General features: G+C 41.6%; 1 protein-coding gene across 1 annotated transcript in view; it reads left to right on the top strand.

Moving 5' to 3' along the window:
- Positions 1–17254, top strand: part of PLEKHM3 (pleckstrin homology domain containing M3) — a 170820-nt gene extending 153566 nt beyond the window's left edge. Inside the window, exon 8 of the mRNA XM_081051707.1 lies at positions 14108–17254. Coding sequence (XP_080907833.1) covers positions 14108–14285 — 178 coding nt within the window. The 3' untranslated portion in view covers positions 14286–17254. The remainder of the gene's footprint in view (positions 1–14107) is intronic.
- The last annotated feature ends 1464 nt before the right edge of the window (positions 17255–18718 follow it).

Genomic DNA, 18718 nt, shown 5'->3' with positions numbered 1-18718 from the left:
TTCTGGGGAGCCAGTTATAGTTTGTCATTTTTTGAAAGAGAGTTTCATGTTCAGGCAGGATTTTTTTTTCGTTGGGAATGGCGGGGAATAGAACAAAACTCCAGAGGAGGCAAGAGACGCACTCCCCAGAAGCTGGTCTGGGGCTTCCTATTTGTTCAGCCTCCAGTTTTTTGCGAGTCCTTGCACAAACAGACTGAATACCTGGATTATGCCCTCATCTGGACTAGAATACACATACATTACATACCCTTTGCTCACTAATCAGCTTTGACACATTCCTTTGTTGGGAAATGGTTCCAAAACAAACACTGTCAGTGCACCTAATTAGCAGGTTTGTGGGCAGTGGTTGGCAGTCCTGTTACATCCTGTTCAACAATAGAGAACAACAGCCTTGGCTAGGTCAAGCTTACGGGAGGGAACAGCTTACCCCAATGCATATACACTTTTTTAATGATATTTCCTTTCTGTGGCTTTTCTTGGGAAGCAGCCATTCAGTGAGTATTGTAATGAGGTGTGGGATCGTCGAAACAGCCAGAGGAAATTTGGACTCCTCTGCACAGGTACCTTTGCGGAAGAACCATTCATTTCTATCTGCTTGTTGTTCTTTCCTGTCACTGGTATCAAAGAGGAGCATATTGAAGAACTTTCTCCGTGGCCCTCTCACACTGATGGTGGAGGACGAGACTCCTGCCTGTATGCTAGAGTCATAAACAGACACAGACGGGAGTGTGGAGAGCCCCTAGACATCGTGGGGATAGAAAACCTGCAGCCCAGAGAGCTCACAGATTTTCTAAGTGGCAAAAGCAGGGTGGGGACTTGCCGAGATGGGATTCTGCTCTTCTGTGTTTGTGTCCATGAAGGTTTTCCGTGATAAAAACTTGAGCACAATGCTAGTTTTCTTTGGGCTTTTAAATGTTGGTCAAAGAGTAACTTGGTAAATAACACTTCACCTTGGCCTGTGGCTCCTATGTTCCCATGTCAAAATGTCTCAGAATGGCTAACACAGACACGACTTTTGTGAAACCCTCAGGGCTGACCTGACCCTTTCTGCCATTAAGCCACTTGATAAATACGGTACATTTATAAACACAATCCTAGCTGGTGAGGCCACCATTGTTTTTTTGAAGCCATTTGGTCACTTGAATAGATGGTTGTCATCTCCACCTAAACACATTTCTTACCAAGCTTCTAGTTAATAGTGTGTTAATTATCTTACTACTAACCACTTCAGACAACCTAATTTTTTGTTGATTGGAGGGGGAAATGTTCATCAGTGTTTCATTCATATTTTAACTTTCCAACTATAAAATGAATTGATGTTCAGTACAGAAAATTTGAAAAGTACACAAAAGTATAAAGAAAATTTCTCCAACATATATATGCATATATACTTTTTAATAGAATTGAGATTGTATACATAATTGTATATCCAGCTTTTTTATCAGATCCAGGAAGATAGTCACATTTAATCTATAAACTTTTATTGGTGGGTACTTTTGCAGGAAAAAAATAATTTACTTGGCTCTAAAAATGATTAAGATCCATTTAATAAGTAGAGGCAAACTAGTCCGCAGAAAGATCACTGGCCTAGGAATAAAGAAGCCTACATGTCATCCTAACTCTGCCGCTAATTTGCTGGGTGACCTCTGACAAGCCACCCCCACCCCCACCTGCATACTAGGCATGGGCACTGTTTTAAGCTTATTGACAAAAGAAGTAAGAGTTTTACTTCAGCTTTATTGCTTAGTATTTTGCAGTAATCTGTTTGATAGTTTGTCGTATTTTCAGTAAAGTTGACTGATTTTGCTAGAATTTACCCAAAAGGATTAAGATATAAATTCAAATTGTGATTCAGCCCACCATTGTGAAATGATGTAAGCTCCATAAGGAAACAGACTTTTTCTGTTTTGCTCACTGCTCCATCTTCTGCCTCTAGTAGAGCACACAGTACATGTTCAATACATAATTCATGAATAAATGAAGTTTGCTTTATTTTAGTTTTTCAAATCTATACTTAACATATTTTATTTTATTTTAAATAGCTTTTAAACTAATTCCAGGGAAATTGTCTCCTTCAATGTAGACATTACCAAGACACGTGACTTTATTGAGTGGTAGCTCTATACGTTAGGGACAGATGTGTTTTACTGGTCCAATAGAGATTTTAATGTCAAAAATATGAGTTTTGCTAAGCTACTCAGATAATTTAATTTTCAGAACATCTCTTAGGTCATTTTTTAGTGTGTGCTTTTTCCTTCCCTATGGGACTGTAAATAAGTAACCTGAATACACAATAGGGAAGAGAAGGAGTATTTACCTTTCCATACAAAAAATGTTGACTTTTCAGACTGAGCAGTATGTTCTGAAATGAACTGTTTTATGCTTTAGAATTACAAAAGGTATAATAGTATCTTGGTTTTGTCGGTGTATGTTTATGATATTCTATGCTTTTTCATCCAACTAATCATGGGAGTACAGATAGTAATATTAAAGTTGTTTTTTAAAAAATCTTTTCTGGTTTTATGTCAGTATCTAATGTATGTTATCATATCATTATTAAATCCCTTCAGTATTCTGAATATTAAGCCACTCAATGCTGCATCACGAAACTTCTGGATATGTTACCTATAGCTACCAGTAATAATCATCTGTTTAGTTCTGGATGCCTTCAGAACACTTAAAATAGAGACAAAGGCCCAGTCCACAGATGTTCAAAAGTTGCCATTTGGAGTGAATTATATCAGAACATAGAACCTTTGTAGAGCCAGGGGGAACTTAGCAATCATCTTCCCATCACTTTCATCCCCCGTAACACCCATCCCTCCCCAACCCACCTCCAACCCCTAACCCCCGTGTCCCACCCCCGTACCCCACATCAAGCCAAACCAACATCCCCACCCAACACCGCAGCCATAGCTGGTGGAAGATTCAGGCGGTGGGATCCCAGTGCGGTACCCTTTCTGCCTCACTCTTTTGTCAGAGCTTCATACACCATCGTAGGAGGGCAGAAGACTCCACTACCTACCCTTAATGAGTCTCAGTTACTTCCGGTGATGATTGATGCTTTCCAAAGATTGCCCTGGAAACACTGGAAGCCACTAACTTGAACTGATTTAACTTAAACTAAAAGATCTATTTTGGCCATGAGAGTTGGGCGGTTGAAGGATCTTAAAACCTTTCTTTAAGAGGGGTGTTCACACTGTATTCCTAGAAAGAGAATCCTTGAGGGTGTAGACAAAAGAAATTTAAATTGAAAGACTTAGCTGGAAAGCAGCTTACATCAATGATGTGAAAGAAAAATGTCCGAGTTGAGAACGAAAAGAGACAAGCAAAGTTTCTCTGGCAGTGGGGAAAGCCGGGTGGAGGAACAGGGCAGGGTGCAATGGTGGGGGAGTGAAGCGTGAGGACACCTGAGCCAGGAGGAAGGTTTTCATCAGTGCCTGAAAGAGGCACCGGCCCAGGAATTCAGGGACAGAAATGACGTGATATCAAAGCAGCAAGCAAGACAGAGGACTTCTCCCTTCCTCTGGCTTCCCTGAGAGCATTCTTAAGGTACACTGTTTAAAAGACAGAGACCTAATCAGAGGAAACTTACTACTTAGAAAGTACCCAAGAGCAGTATTTAATCCTTCTTCTCCACCTGAAAGTTTCTTACCTCAGTTTTTCTCACTGTGGGTTCTAGAAAGCTTGCGCAGGCCACCATCCAGACACAATAAAAGAGAAGAGGCTAATTACTAGTTAGCACAGCACACGGCTAACCAGACCTCAGCTAAAGGCTCCCCTGGGATCCCCCCAGTGAGCAACTGTGTTGTTGCCTTTCAGTTTCCTTTGCTGATATACTACCCTCTAGCCTCACCCCATATTCCTTCCTGTATGTTATAAATATACATAGTGTTGAAAGAAATAAAATTTTCAGTAACTTCCCAGGTGTCTTGCATGTCTGTTGCTTATGTACATAGCATAACTGTTTTTATTACTGTGATTATCAATTCCACCCAACTTTTAATAATATGCAGATGGGAAACAAAAATTCTAAAGAATGTTGTCACTAAATGAAAGGGGCTGCTACAACATGCATTGTTGTTCACATCTTCTTCCCTCATTCAATGTTAATATATACCAACTTTTCAGCATCATTGCAATATTTTTTCTAAGACAGTACATGCTTGGTTTAGAAAAAGTAGGATAATTTTAATTACTAAACATTTATACATTAAACAGTTGAACCATGTTTCCTAATTTTATAAACATGTAAACAGTCTGTTAGTTTAACCCCCCAAATTTGTACAATATCTTTATCAGTATACGAGGATGAAAAAAAAAAAATCTGCGTTTCAAAAAGTCAAATATCGAAAGCTAGGATTAGTCCTTGACCACTTGAGATATTTATACAAGTGCATCTCATTTCAAGTAAACCTTATGAATAAAACTATAATGGAATTTTTTAGTTGATCGATTATATACATTCCAAATTTTTTTCATTTAACATTAAGTTGGGCAGCAGTAAACATTTTTAGTATGTTCAGTATAGAATTTGACCTCTAAAGTTGTTTACATGAAAGGAGACTTTCTACCAGATATAAAAATGTATTATAAAATACATAGTATACAGCTGGCATAGGAACAGACAGATCAGTGGAACACGATTTCAGAAAAGTACAGAAATAGACCCAAGTAATATGGGAATTTAGTCCATGATAAAGGTACAGCAAATCAGTGAAATTAAATATGGCTCATTCTATAGAAGGAACTGGGAACTAGATAGCCATTTGTAGAAGGAAAAGTAATGCTAGATTTTACCATGCTCCTTACATCACGATAAATTCCAGATGGATCAAATATTTTAATGAAAAAAATTAAACCCATAAAGTACTACAAGAAAAAAATGGGTGAATATTTTTATGATCTTAAAGTGGGGAAAGTCTTTCTAAGCTTGACCGAAACCCAGAAGCCATGGAAGCAAAACTCTTTTAAAAACATTTTTAACATGTTAAATGATTAAAATTCTATAGGTAAAGACAAATGTAAACAGTAAACTTGGAGAAGTATTTTCAATACGTGACAAAGCATTAATTTCCTGAATATAAAAAATCTTTGAAAATCAGCAAGTAAAAGTCAATATAAAACAGGCAGGGACATAAACTAATTTATTGAAAAAATATGGACAATAAATGCAATGATCCCCGACATATTGCGTGTAATTAAATAAAATGAGATTTACCTATTAGCTTGGAGATAATAGATCTGAAATGTAAAGCCCTATATGAAAACAGTAGTTAATATCACTTCCTAATTTCATTTTGCAAAGTCCCTATTTTTGTTTTAAATATTTAGAATAGCTCTGTCTAATGTTAGCCCTGCTGTCTTTGGAAATGATTGACCTAGAACAGTGGTTTTCAAACTTTTATGTTCATAAGATTCTCTGGAGGGCTTGTTAAAACACAGATTGCTGGGCCCCACCCTAGAGTTTATGATTCAGTAAGTCTGGGCTGGGACCCGATAATTTGCATTTCTAACAAATTCCCTGGTGATGCTGGTTTGGCTGGTCCACGGACCACACTTTGGGAGCCAGGGGCTTAGAACACACTGAGTATTAGAAAATTGTGTAATAGCCACTTGTTAAGAGAATTGTATTGGTGAAAGGAAACAAATGGAGAACAGTCTGAAGTTATGAGGAAACACTTTGGGTCTTTTATTTGAATGCCTTTCTCTTTCTAAATTTACATCGCTAACTTATTCCTAAGCAACTAATGAGGCTCCCCATAAAACTAAATTTGGTTTACCTTCTGAAGTTTTGCATTTTTCTAATGTACACATGCTTGAAAATTTATTTTTGTTTTGGCTCCATTAAGTGTCTTAGTCCTTTGAGGAACTGAAATGCAATATGTTAAATAGAAGTAAATCCTTATACATTATTATTTCTCTTAAAGAAGCTTACATCAAAACTTGACACGCACATTTTTCAGTTTTGCATAAAAAAGGTAAACCGGTGAATCAATGGAATCCATATAGAAGCCAAGATTATTCAAGATTATTGTGTTTTTTTTAAATCTACTTTAGCCTAATAATAGTCTCCTGTTCACTTCCTTTGTCTTAGATGTAGCAAGACATTTTGAAACATCTCTTGGGCTCTTACGGTTTTTTGAACCACCTTAGAAGTTCTTACAGAAAGCCATTGCTCTTAGTAGTTGTCTCTATGGCTATAATTACATTCTAACTTTCCCCAGAAACTGTAGAAAATTTTTGAATCCTCCTGCAGTTCTTTTACTTTCTCTAATAATAAGTAAGATTTTCCTAAAGTAATTCCCAAAAGAGATGGGCATTTGTTAGTTGAGAATTATATGACCTGCCAGGTGAACAATAAAATAAATAAATAAATAATTTAAAAAAAAACACTTAGAAGTGTCAGCAATATCAGTTTTTTTCCTATCCCCCAAACGATATTGCATTCAGGTCAAATCTACTACGGTTTTATACAGCTACACAGAATATGACTCAGAAGTTTTGTCACCATCCACAAATCAGCAAGAAGCATTTACTTAGCATTTGCACTAAAGGTAACGGAGTCACTGTCCCCAGTAGAGTAGCAAAATTAACAAATGCATTAATTAACCCTTGTTTACATTCTATTTCACAGCCAAGATTTTAAGTAAAGCTTTTGTCAAAGGTATTAGCTGAGCTTGGTTTACAAACTAAAAGTGCAAGACCTGTGTTAAGCCAAATGCTTTGTGGGGTGCAGTCCAGGGGAAAAGCCTTCCTTAATTAACTCTGGGGATTAAGAGGTAAATAAAAAGATCATTGCAGGACATACCAACTGTTCTTCCCAGATTTCAGTCTTAGCAGGTATTTGGGGATGTTTTGAATAACTCAAAGGAGCATGTGGCTGGTAACGAGGGAAAAGGGCCAGATTTCAAGTTAGAAGACTGAAATCAAATCCAAAGTTGATCACTCACTACTAGTTCTGGGACCAGAAAAACCACCAGTTATTTTATTATTTCATTGCGTTGTGTCTATGTACTGACGTTTTAAAACTAGAAAACCAAATAGTACCTAGCTCAGAGAGCTACTGTAAGAATAATTTATGTAAAAACAGGGCAAATGGCCATACAGATGCTGCCTAATTCAGATGTCTAATTTTGATCGTACTTTATGTGCATTTACCGTTCAGAACTATTGGAATAGCTTTACAAGCTAGCACATACACGCCTTAATCTGCCAGACATTTGGCCAAAGGAGCTGGATCTTTTCCAGTCTCATACAATTCCAGTCAAACCATATGGATACCTTTTTAGCCCTCACCTCCCTATCCAAAGCCAAAAAAAGGAAAAGAAAAAAAAATAACAATGAACAATCCCAAATGGGATAGGCCACATGTGGTCCATTTCTCGCTCTGCAAGGAGCTATGATAGTCCTGGAATCCAACGTTTCCAGACCTTTTGCTCTCTTTCCCCATCCCTCCTGCTTCTCTTGCTGCAGAGGAGCCCAGCATCTGGGGAGTGTGGATTGAGTGTGAATTTCTGGTAATCCTGGCGCAAGACTTGACTGGAGGTGGTGCTCCAGGGGGCAGCTGTGAAACTTGGACTCTCCTCAGCCCTCGGCAGCTACCATAATCAGTTTCTTATTGAAATTATGTGTTAATGTTTCTTTATTTTAACCCTGCTGTTCCCAGTAGAATGACTGTTAGATCGAATCATTTTGTTAAGTTCATTTTACCTTAGAATATCTAGTAACACGTTCTGTGTATTCTTCTAAACAGCATACATATGTAAGTACATACATAGTATATACACACAAATGCAGGTAGACACCGTATGTGATATTGGCTGATTTCCTACTGAAGCAAATTATAAGTTGTTTGCTTGTGTTCATTGACTTACACAATAACAGAAGAAAACACCAAACCAAAACATTAAAATAACCAGGCCCCAATAATTACCTCCCTTAGCTAAGAGATTTAAATAATCATCTTGGTTTCTTGGAAAAACCAGTAATAGCTAGTGGTCCTATGGGGCGTCTTACATAGTAGCTACACACCAAACCACACTCGCATGCCTAATAATGTGCACTTATTTCTGCACCCCACCCTAATCGTTGTGGGCTCTGCCATGTGGAAATCAGCCAGAGCTCTGCCCTGCTCTGCGGGCCTGTCCTTTCATTTGTCAGAGATCCACCAAACTGGAGCCTGAATTTGAATCCTAGTGAAATATCTGAGGTCATTGACTGGGCCAAAAATAAAAATATAGCAGAAGGACCCAGCATCCACAGAGCAGAAGTATTTCAGTGACCTCAACTTGGGGCAGGGGCCTTTAGCAGTTTCCTGTGACCTCCCTATGTGCAGCTAGAATCTGGAAGGGTGCAGACAAAGCCATCGAGCCTGTCTCTAATTGGTCTCACATCATCAGCATTCCAGAACAGGAAACTGTCTGCAGCCGGAAATTCTTGCTTCTTTGCCATAATATTTGAGAAGCAAACCTTTTTCCCCTGCACATATTTAGTTCTGTTAGCTTGTAGCAGGTTGGTTTTCTTGGTTTTGATCACTCTAATAAGAATTTCGTGTCTGTCCAATCTCTAAGGCAGTTTACTTTGATATTTGTAGGTTATGAACTTTCCCCTCACTTGCCATAGGTCAATCAGTAAGCTAATTTTTAGGTCAAAGACTGTTTATAAAATGTGGAGTCTCGTTCCATGGTGCATTTACTAAGACGTAGAATGAGACATGTGTTGTCCCAAAATGGTAGAGATGTCCCCTGCCCCTGTTCCAAGAAAGGGGACCAGTTTGCCAGGGCACACATGGATAATTGATGGCATTGCCCCATGGAGCTTCCACTAAAGCAGAGCACGAGTTCCACCTTTCTCATCCCACATCCTCTGATGTATCCAGTGCTGATGGGTACCTAGTTCACTCCAGTGTGGCTGTCTCCATGGTTAAAACACAAAAAGACATCCATACAGGGTGGTAAATGACCACTGCCTCTAGCCAATCTCCTCCCTCAGCCCCCTCCCCCAAAGCCCCACAACACTTAACAACTCTTTTTTTTCTTCTTCTTCTTGGAGACGGGGTGCTGATGAGGGTAGGAGAAGGCTTAGAAAGCAATCTTTAATGTTCAGTGGAAATTTTATGAGCTAGGGGCAGAGTCAGTCCCTTTTGGCCAAATTCCTGACAGAGCTACGTGTACTAACTCATATAAACTACTTCATAGCTTTTGATTAATCAATGCAAATAAATAAAATTTAAAGTAATGCTCTTTACTTGAAGGCTCATCTCATCCAGCCCCAGCTTGTCAGTTTGAGGCTACATTCCCACTCATTCATCCACAGACCTTGGGGCAAGGAAATTTGGAAAGAGAAGGGTACAGCCCAGAGTAGCCTTTTTCCCTCCTGCACAAAATCTGCAAGTTGGTCGGCACCTTAGATACCACCTCCTCCAACCTTCTCTTTTTCTTCTGTGGAGAACAAGGATCAGAGATGAAGGAACTTACCCAACATCCCAGTGATGCCAGGGCCAACCTGGGCCCAGAACTCAGAGATCCTCATTCTAGCCGAGCTCTCCCCTCTGCAGTAAGTGGCCACGTTGATATTTACCGGTCTTGCTTTCATTATAATAGTTGTTGTTGAAGCCTAACTGCTTCAGTCACATCAAAGCGATGTATTTTATGAAACAAATACAAAACCTTTTTGGTTTTGATATGCTAGATGACCCAGACAGAGCAGGAAAAAGAAAAGGGTGCCACAGAGAAACAGCCCAGCGGTTCTGGGCCAAAGGATAAATACATGTGACGGCCAGCCACCAAGAAGGCTCTTGGGGAGGACTGGAAACGCGGAGTGAGCTGACAGAGAGTGAAGGGTTACTGAGCAATGCACACAATTATGTCATGCGTATTGACTCTTAAATTATGTTCTAAACTATTTTCAGAAACCACAGATCGTTAATGCTAATGTGTTTCAGCTATTTTAAGTAAGTGATGTATTAAACTATATATTTGTGAAAGTGATACGAATAAGCATATTATGGCGGACCTTACTGATTAGGATAAGCAGGGGGGGAGCATGCTTGAGTACTCCCTGGGTACCAGCTGATGCCTTCCCCAGCTGGATTAGGCCAGTGGTTCTCGACCGGGATGACCACCCCCTGGGGACATTTGGACCTTTGGTAGTGTCTACAGACATTGTTGGTTGTCACCAATGGGGTACTGGAGGATGGGTGGTACTGGCATCAGTGGGTAGAGGCCAGGAATGCTGCTAAACATCCCACCATGCACAGCACAGTCTCCCCACCACAAAGAACCAGCCAGCCCAAATGTCAGTAGTGTGAGGTTGAGGTCCTTGGATTAAGTAAAGCAATGGATGTTTTCCGGGGAGGGGGGGGATGGAAAACCCATAGTGGCTGTGGTCTGTAACCAGTATGTCTCCCTGCAGTCACATTCTCAGCCACATGGGAAAGGGAGGACACAGGTCTTTGTTCTCTGCGGTGCAGCAGCAACCAAAAGCAGGGAACCTACTGATGGCTGGGACTGGGTGACTCAGGAACGAAGGTGCTGACTTTCCTTTGCTTTACCACTCGGGAGCACCGAGGGACATTTCTCTTTCATTATCTGTTGCAATTTTCTGCACAGATGATTACACTAGATTTGTCTTATATGAAAGACATGTTCCTGAAAAGTTGTGTTAAATCATATTTTAAATGCAGTCAGGACATTCTGTAAATACTAAGGAGCCAGTGACTTTTTAAAATGAAAGGTCCTTTTTAATGAAGTCCTATTCTCAAAGGACTTTAATCCAGTCCGATTCTCAAAGAGGAATATGCCTGTGTATTGCATTTTTAATGCAAATACTTCATTTTTCTTGTTCTTGTACATCATTTGTATGACAGAGCGCCACAAAATTTATGTTAGAGAACAGTTTCTCTTCCTCCGTAGTGTTCCTGCCCTTATTCTTTTCCTTTAAAGAAGAAAAAAATCAGGGGGGAAATTAACAATAGTCTCTGAATTTAGGAAGGTCATTGATCAGTCTATCCATTATACAGTTCAAAAGATGCCTGCTGGGTTACAAATTGTTAGAAAACAGGACTTGGTTCTATTTTGAAATCATTAATTTTTTATCTCACTTTCTTTTTTTTTCAGTTACTGACCTTTGACTAGAAAGAGCAGGTGTACTTGGTCCCTCCATCACCCTGTGGGTGTTTGTGGCACCAGAAATATTCGATAAGACTCAACCTCTACCACCAGGTGGGGGTGGGGGGCGGTACCAGCAGAGATAAGGCAGTGGCACTGAGGGAACCCAGGGTTTCCTCCTTATCAATCACTGCCCTAGGGCAACAACCCTAGGTGTATAAATCACTAACTCAGCAGAGCAAAGGGGGCAGGAAGGAGGAAATTTATTTGATAAAGCTACCATTAGTGTCACTTTAGTGACAGGAGGTTACAAAGGTATGACCCAGTGGGGACAAAGCCACTGCCACTGGGGAGGAGCCAGCCCAGAGGAGAGTGGCTCTAGGCAGACCTCTGTCTGACCTTCATTACCCTGGAAGGAGGGAGGGGCTAGAGCAGGGAGATGCTAGAGATGACCCAGCATGTCACCCGCCCCAGCCAGTATAGCGCCAGTGTCAAGAAGACAGGTACTGGAGTCACCATGAGAGGTGGCATCACACTCAGCTGCTCCTCAGAGCACCTGCCATTTGAACGGTCCTCCCTCTTGCGTTCCCCCATTTCAGTCTCACCAAAACCAGTGAGGAGGAAGGAGATCACTGCGGGCAGCCTTTTATAAATGAAAAAACCAGAGCATCAAAAAAGTAAATGACTTGCTCGGTGTCACTGAGAGAAAGATTGCTGATTTGAACACAAGTATTCGGACTCGAAGCCGAGCATTTCCTTACCCGACGGCACACTGCTCTCGCTCAGATGACCAGGCCTCAGTTAGAGCCTCGGTTGGGTGGCTAGGAGTCCTGGGTTCTAGTCACAGCTCTGTCTTTAACTCACAGTATCCTCAAGAGATAAGCACTGGCCCTCTTAGAATCTCAGTTTTCTTATCTTTGAAATCAGGGTGTTAATCAAGATGGTCACTGAGGTGACATAGGAGAAGTTGAAATTAAGACACAGAAAGGCAGCAGGCAGCTGCTTTTCCAGAAGGAGCAGTCTTATCTGTATTATTCAACACTTACTGTGTGCCAGGAACTGTGTGCCAGGAACTGTGCTGTTTTAATTCGTTACTTCATTTGAACCTCACATCTCTGAGAGGTACGTGGTCATGGAAACTCCACGTAGCAGATATGGTAACTGAAGCTCAGATTGGGGAAGTAGCTTCCGCAAGGTCATTGTCTTAGTCTGCTCAGGTTGTCATGCAAAACACCACAGAAGCCGTAGCCTAACAACAGGTATTTGTTTCTCACAGTTCTGGAGGCTGGCAGTCCTAGATCAAGGTCCCATAGAGCTTGGTTTCTGGTGCAAACTCTCTTCCTGGCTTGTAGATGGCCATCTTGCTATAGTCCTTGCACAGCCTTTCCTCTGAACACTCTGCTGTCCCTTCTTAAAATGACACTAATCCTATCAGATCAGGGCCCACCCTTGTGAATTCGTTTAACCTTAATTACTTCCTAAAGACACTATCTCCAGCTGCAGTGACATTGAGAGTTAGGGCTTCACCATAGGAATTGGGGCAGAGGGAGGCACAATTCAGTCCCTAGCAGTTAAATAGTCAGAGTGTGACTTAATGGTGAGATTTGAAGTCAGCCATCTCCCTTTGCTTGTTCTCCTAACCACCATGTTTTACTCTCTCTGCCCAGAGAGTTGAGCTGGGAGTAGAGACTGCTAAGTGTAGAAGCTTCTGTCTTTCCATCTCTCAGCTAATAAATACAGCCACCTCTCTCTCCAGTGTCACTCCCTCCAAGTCACTGCCTTCTCTCCTGGATACAAGCATGGGTGGGAAGTTCCTCCTTTGACTTTCTGAACTCCTGGATGGTGCCAGGGGTAAGTCAGTGGCAGGCTAAGGAATGGTGCTCCAAAGATCGTCCTATGCCAGTAACGAAACTCAGGATACTATAAGAAAAGCAAAAGAAACATAAGGCTGGGCCCTTGTAGCCACAGCCATTTTTTCACCCAGTCTGGGCCTGGCCTCTCCTCCCTAGATGTTGTTGGGTGAATAAAACCACGTGGGCTGAATTCCCTGGGCTTCAGGGACAAGGTAATAGTGGCTTGTCGCTTATGTGTTGAAGGATGAAAAGTAATCCACACTGGCAAGCTACCCACTGAAGCAGCTATGGTTGTGCTTGTCGGTTACTCATTATTAAAGACTTTGCCGTAAAAACAAGCCTGTTAGACTCCTATGCAGGCTTCCACCAAGACAAACAACAAAATAGTCATCCACCTGGAATGTCTCCTCTTATAAAATACAGTAACTGTGTGTTTTAAAATGCATATACATATTTATATTCTCTATCTCACTCTCTCATGCTTTACTGTTCCCACTTGTGTTATAAAGGTAGACTTAAAAGGGTGGAGGTGTTCCCAAATTTGTAAAAAAATATAAAAAAAAACTCAGAAGAACCACAGACCACAGGATAGCATTCAGAAAATGAAAATGTGTCATCTACCTTTCCATACTGACAAATAAAGGCATGGAATTAATGGAACCACTTAGCTCATGTTAACTGAAGTGGAAAGCTCAGTTTTCATAGCTGTAACACTGGGGTTGTCACTGGTATTCAGAGCGTTTGCAGTTGGGGAGGCCCTTCATCCTCATTTTCCGTCATTTCACCCTAGAATTCCTAACACCCTTCTTTCTCTCTGGAGAGGAAACTAACACAGCGCTTCTAGAGCTCTGTCCAGTGTCATCAGGATCATAGAGTTGTTAGTTGACTGCTGGCTCCGTTCCACCAGTAAGCCAAAAGTCTCTTCCCCAGCTAGTTCTAATGGGGGGGGGGGGGTTCAAGTGAAATTGAACCTTGAACATTTGGAAAAGGGAAGAGCTCATTTCTATGAGTCATTCCTCTTCCGATCGTCAGGGTTGTCTGCAATAAAATGTGTCCAGAGCTGCACAGAGGCCACTGGACTTCAGGCATTTGTGTCTTGCTCATTTCAGCCTTGCTCATCATATCCCTGGTTGGCTTTTACAGGTGTGAAAGTTGTGGAGCCGTTTTCCATTCCGAGTGCAAAGAAAAGTCTGTCCCCTGCCCAAGGTGTGTCCGCCGAGAGCTGCAGAAGAAGCAGAAGTCATTCTGGCGGAGGCTGAACATGGACGAGAGCCTGGAGGAGGCTTGCAACATGTTTGAGCTGTCCTACCAGAACACCTGACGTGGAAGGAGCCCAAGGCCAGGGATTGACCTCTCAGTGATTCATCAGCCCCAGTGGCTTCCTCACTAGCCAGTTACACCCCTTTGGAAGAGGATGTCTCATCTTCAGCTAGATATAGATATATATATTTATATATATATGTACACACACACACACACACACACCTGTATGTATGTTCCGTAAAGTCAATGTCTAAAAGGTCCATGGAGGTTCTGTGGCTCATAAAACCACCAATAATTGTGTTACATTTAGCTGTGAATTTCAGCTGCTAGCTCCCAAGCAAAACCTGGTTTACACACCATGCTTTACGATTCAGACTGTCTTTTTTCTTTTTCTTTTTTTGGCTCTCAGGGGCCATTTTATTACACAGGACACAGGAGGAAGCATTCCTCCTGTGTTACTTTTGTTATTTATTTTTAGCCCTCAGGATGAGGATGAGGTAACTGAGGCAAGCACCCATCACCATCTGTCGCATAAGAAAATCTTCAAAATACAGGAATGACTTTTGGATCCTTCCAGGATCTGGTGTCCCTGGCTCTCCTCAGTTTCTTCTGGAGAGGTGGGATCACCTACACTGAGCCGATTGGCTTGGCGACCAGGAGTGCAAGCTCCGTCTGACAGGAAGCACGCACTCGTAATTTATCAGGAGAGCTAATTCTGGTTTTGAAGTTAATGTCAGAAAAGGTTTTTTCCTTGAGAAAAGAAGAGACCTCTGTGACCAGTTACAGCATGCTGTTGCTCTATTTTCTGGTACGAATCCCAGCTCCGCCTAATGATACAACACTCCGCCATATTTGCCAGGTTGTAAACATGGCTGTCTTATGAGCAGTTTTCCAGGGGTTTCATGGGTGATATTTATGATTTTTTTTTTAATGGTGCTGGCCTGAGGAAATTTCCTAGGATTGTTATTAAATATATCAATACATTTGTAGACTACAACACATTTGTAGACTAGGAAGATTATATAGTGCATACATCCAAGAGATGATCTTATAATTTCTTTCCACAGAATCTTGTGTAGGCCCGCCTACCTATTCATTTTAAATGCTTTATTTCTCATTGTCCTTCATTGCACTTTCATTTTGACCTTTGTCAATTTAACCACTTCTACTATAATTTTATTTCCTACTTTCATATTTTTAATTGTTTTTTTTAAAAAAATCAGTAACCTGGAACTTCAAAATACCAACTTTAGACTATTAAGAAAATACCAAACTTGCAAATATAAGTAATAAATTAAATCTAATATTGTTTAAATATAGGTACACATATATAATTGCCACCTTAAAATAAAACAGAAAGTGTAAAAATAATATCATAGGAATAAGAAATACAACAAATTGCTTAGCCATATGGCAGGATAGGGTTCTCCCCCTGCAGTGCCCTTTTAAGAGCCAGCGTAGGGATCACTCTGATGGAAATGGCAGAGAGAATGGCACTGGAAATCATGGCTCCCATTCCTTCTACCTTAACTCTTTCCAGAACAGAGAAATAAGCTTATATTGAAACAATGCTCAATAGACTGTATGAGAAGATTCTGTGTGTTTCTACTCAGCAGATGCCTCCAATGCCTTCAGGGTTCAGCAGTTTCACTGCTGTTAGGATCCAGAGAATCAGTGGCTCACAGACTCCATGGTACATTTAACCCCATTGCTGTCCCCACCGCCACCCACCTATGCCTTGCTCCTTCCGCATCCTAGCCATGATACTTCCGTCCATTTAGAGACGTGACATTTCGGACTGACTTTTGTGCAGACTGTTAGGTGTAAGCATTTTACCTCTCAACGCATGCCAGTTCCGTTGGCCCCAGACCACACATTTCTACTTAATAGCTCAGCACCACACATGCGTTTATTTTCTGATTATATTATAGCTGTAACCAAGGCATAAAAACTTGTTCAGAGGCTAAGGTCCCAGTCATGAGACGCCTTGTGCTGCTTTTTACTCTTGGAAAAACAGGTTAATTTCCCCCCACTCTAGTAGTAGAGAACGTTGCACACAGAAGAAAAAGGGTGGAAAATCTCAAACAAGCGCTTGGCAAACAAATTCGATCATCTGCTCTTTCCTCCTCCCCTTTGTGAAATACAGTATTTATATTTTTCAGCCTCAAAGAAGATAGCAGAACAGGATCTTTCACAAGAGAATTACAGATCTGCTTATTATAAAACAGGTGTGCCCCTATGGCAAAGTGCCTTTTCCTTCACCCCCGCTCCCTGTCACTATAGCTTACTTCGGCCTTCGCTATAATTTATGTACCTGTGATTCCAACTGTCAGCGAGGCCATCCCTAGCACACTGCATTTGGAGACCTGAGTACAAGGCTGTCTCCTCTCTTTCTAGGATGCTTGCTCTGTGTACAGAATTTCCTGGCCCATCTCACAGGCACCCAGGGTCAGACCTCCTGAGAGACAGGGTGAAATTCTGGATCACTGTTCTAAAAGCCTTTGTTGCCACCAGTGCCCATCTCAAGGGCCCTGCTAAATACTGGCAGTCCCTGTGGACTTCTACGGAGAACTTTCCACTCACATCATTTTCTGCTTATTTTCAGAAGGGAAAGTGTTAGATGTGCTATCATCAGCAGCTACCCAGAACTGGAACTGTCTCCCAGCAGCTTCTGCTTTCTCTCCTTTGTATATCCCTGACAGCCTGGTTGATGCCGGCCACAGGCCTACGCAACACTCAGCCACCACCACCAAAATCCAGTAGGACAGAACGGAGCCAGCTGTGGAGCTGGGTTTGCCATGAAAATTCAAAATTACTGTTTTCAGCCCAGAATGCCTTTGAGCACATGAAGGCCCTCACTGTTTTCAACCCTAACAAATTACTTGGTGCACAGTTAGGTAATTGTTCCACTGCTTAGAAACTGTCGAAACAAAAGCAAATCTGTGGATTACCACCTCCGTAAAACCAGGCTAATACCTGGTTTCCCTCATGTTCCGTTTTTCATCCCATATTAAATATCTTGCACATAAAGCACATGAGAAAATGGTCAATTAATCTCCTAGAGCTGGCAGCCAATTCAAGGGAACCTCTTTTGACATGAAAGGCCCATTTCCCTGTGTATCACTTGAGGGACTCCCTCCTCACAGTGCCAGAAACTCATGTGTGAGACAGTCCAATCCTGGCAAAATGTTGGCACCTAACCCTGCCATAGCGGAGCCAGCTCCTAAAATAGACCTTAGTTTGCACCGCTGTAGGAAGGCCACGACGTACTTAAAAATCAGTCAACTGGAATGCAAGCCGTGTTCTTTCCAGAGCTGCGTTTTCTTAAATTTGAAAGTCTCTATATGCAAACCCAGTAAACACACCTCTTCCCCTTTTGCTTCAATGCCTTTTCAGGGGCCTGCATTAGAATCATTTTCGTGTCTGTAGTGCTAAAGGGTAATCATTTTAGGATCTTTAACATTTGATTAACTGAGGGTAATCGCTCTTTGATTGTTCTAGACCAGGCCTCCACCAAAAAGGGAATATTGCTAGCACTTGGGATTTGTGGCTTCCAACCAACTCTGGTATCCTTCAGACTCCTGCAAAGGGGCTGTGCGATGATTTCATTCCGGCTCCTGTGAGAACCGAGGTGTTTATATCACTCTAGCTGTCGCAGGCAGCCTTTGCTAAGCTGGAGGGAGTTCCCTTGGGTGGGGTCTGGCCTCTGTCTTTGTCTCTGCATATGTGCACATTCATTGACATTGGATAGTTTCTTCCTGTGCCTCCCTGAAAAGGCTTGGCTTCCAAACGTCTGGGTTTGTTCTGAACCCACTGGCCAGAAAAGGCCGTATCTAAATTACCGTATCAGGGTGAGAACAGCGTGATGCCACACTGAACACTTTCTGCAAAGGGAGCATTATCTGTGGAAGCCAAGATGCGTTCTGCCCCTAATTTAGGGTAAAGCTGAGGCTGCTGTTCATGTGTGGGCAGAACCATTCATCTCCACGGAGCTGGCGCACTTTATCAACATAACTAGATGGTGAAGTAAATCTTCACCTCCTGATTCTAATACTGCCTGGAGTCAACACAAAGGTTATTTTATTTCAGTGTATATTTTTACTTCTCCCAAAAAAGAGAGATGCATGCAATGTCCCCCCTTTATTTCTTGAGTTTTCTGTCTCACTACTTTTCTTCTTCGAAGTTAATGTAAAAAAGTAGAGAATGTGAGGCAAGACTGAAAAAAACGAACACCTCCCCCTTGGCATGAATTGAGTCGTTAGATGTACCTTTTCTTGGTACTTGGGCATTAGGAGCTTCGTGTATGCGCCTTGTACCATTCTTCCCACCCTGAGTCTAGCAGAACTAATTGCTCTAGGTTGAACCTAGTATTGGGTGAGTAAGCCCTGCTCAGTTAATCTAAGCAGACAAATGTAGATTTCTATCATGTGGGGACAGTGTTTTGACAGTTAAGTCCCAGCACCCAGCAGCTTTCTTATTGGGGGACAATTC

Source organism: Rhinolophus hipposideros, assembly GCF_964194185.1.
Source record: "Rhinolophus hipposideros genome assembly, chromosome: 6".
NCBI classification, from domain to species: Eukaryota; Metazoa; Chordata; class Mammalia; order Chiroptera; family Rhinolophidae; genus Rhinolophus; species Rhinolophus hipposideros.
This window is presented reverse-complemented; position numbering and strand designations above follow the sequence as displayed.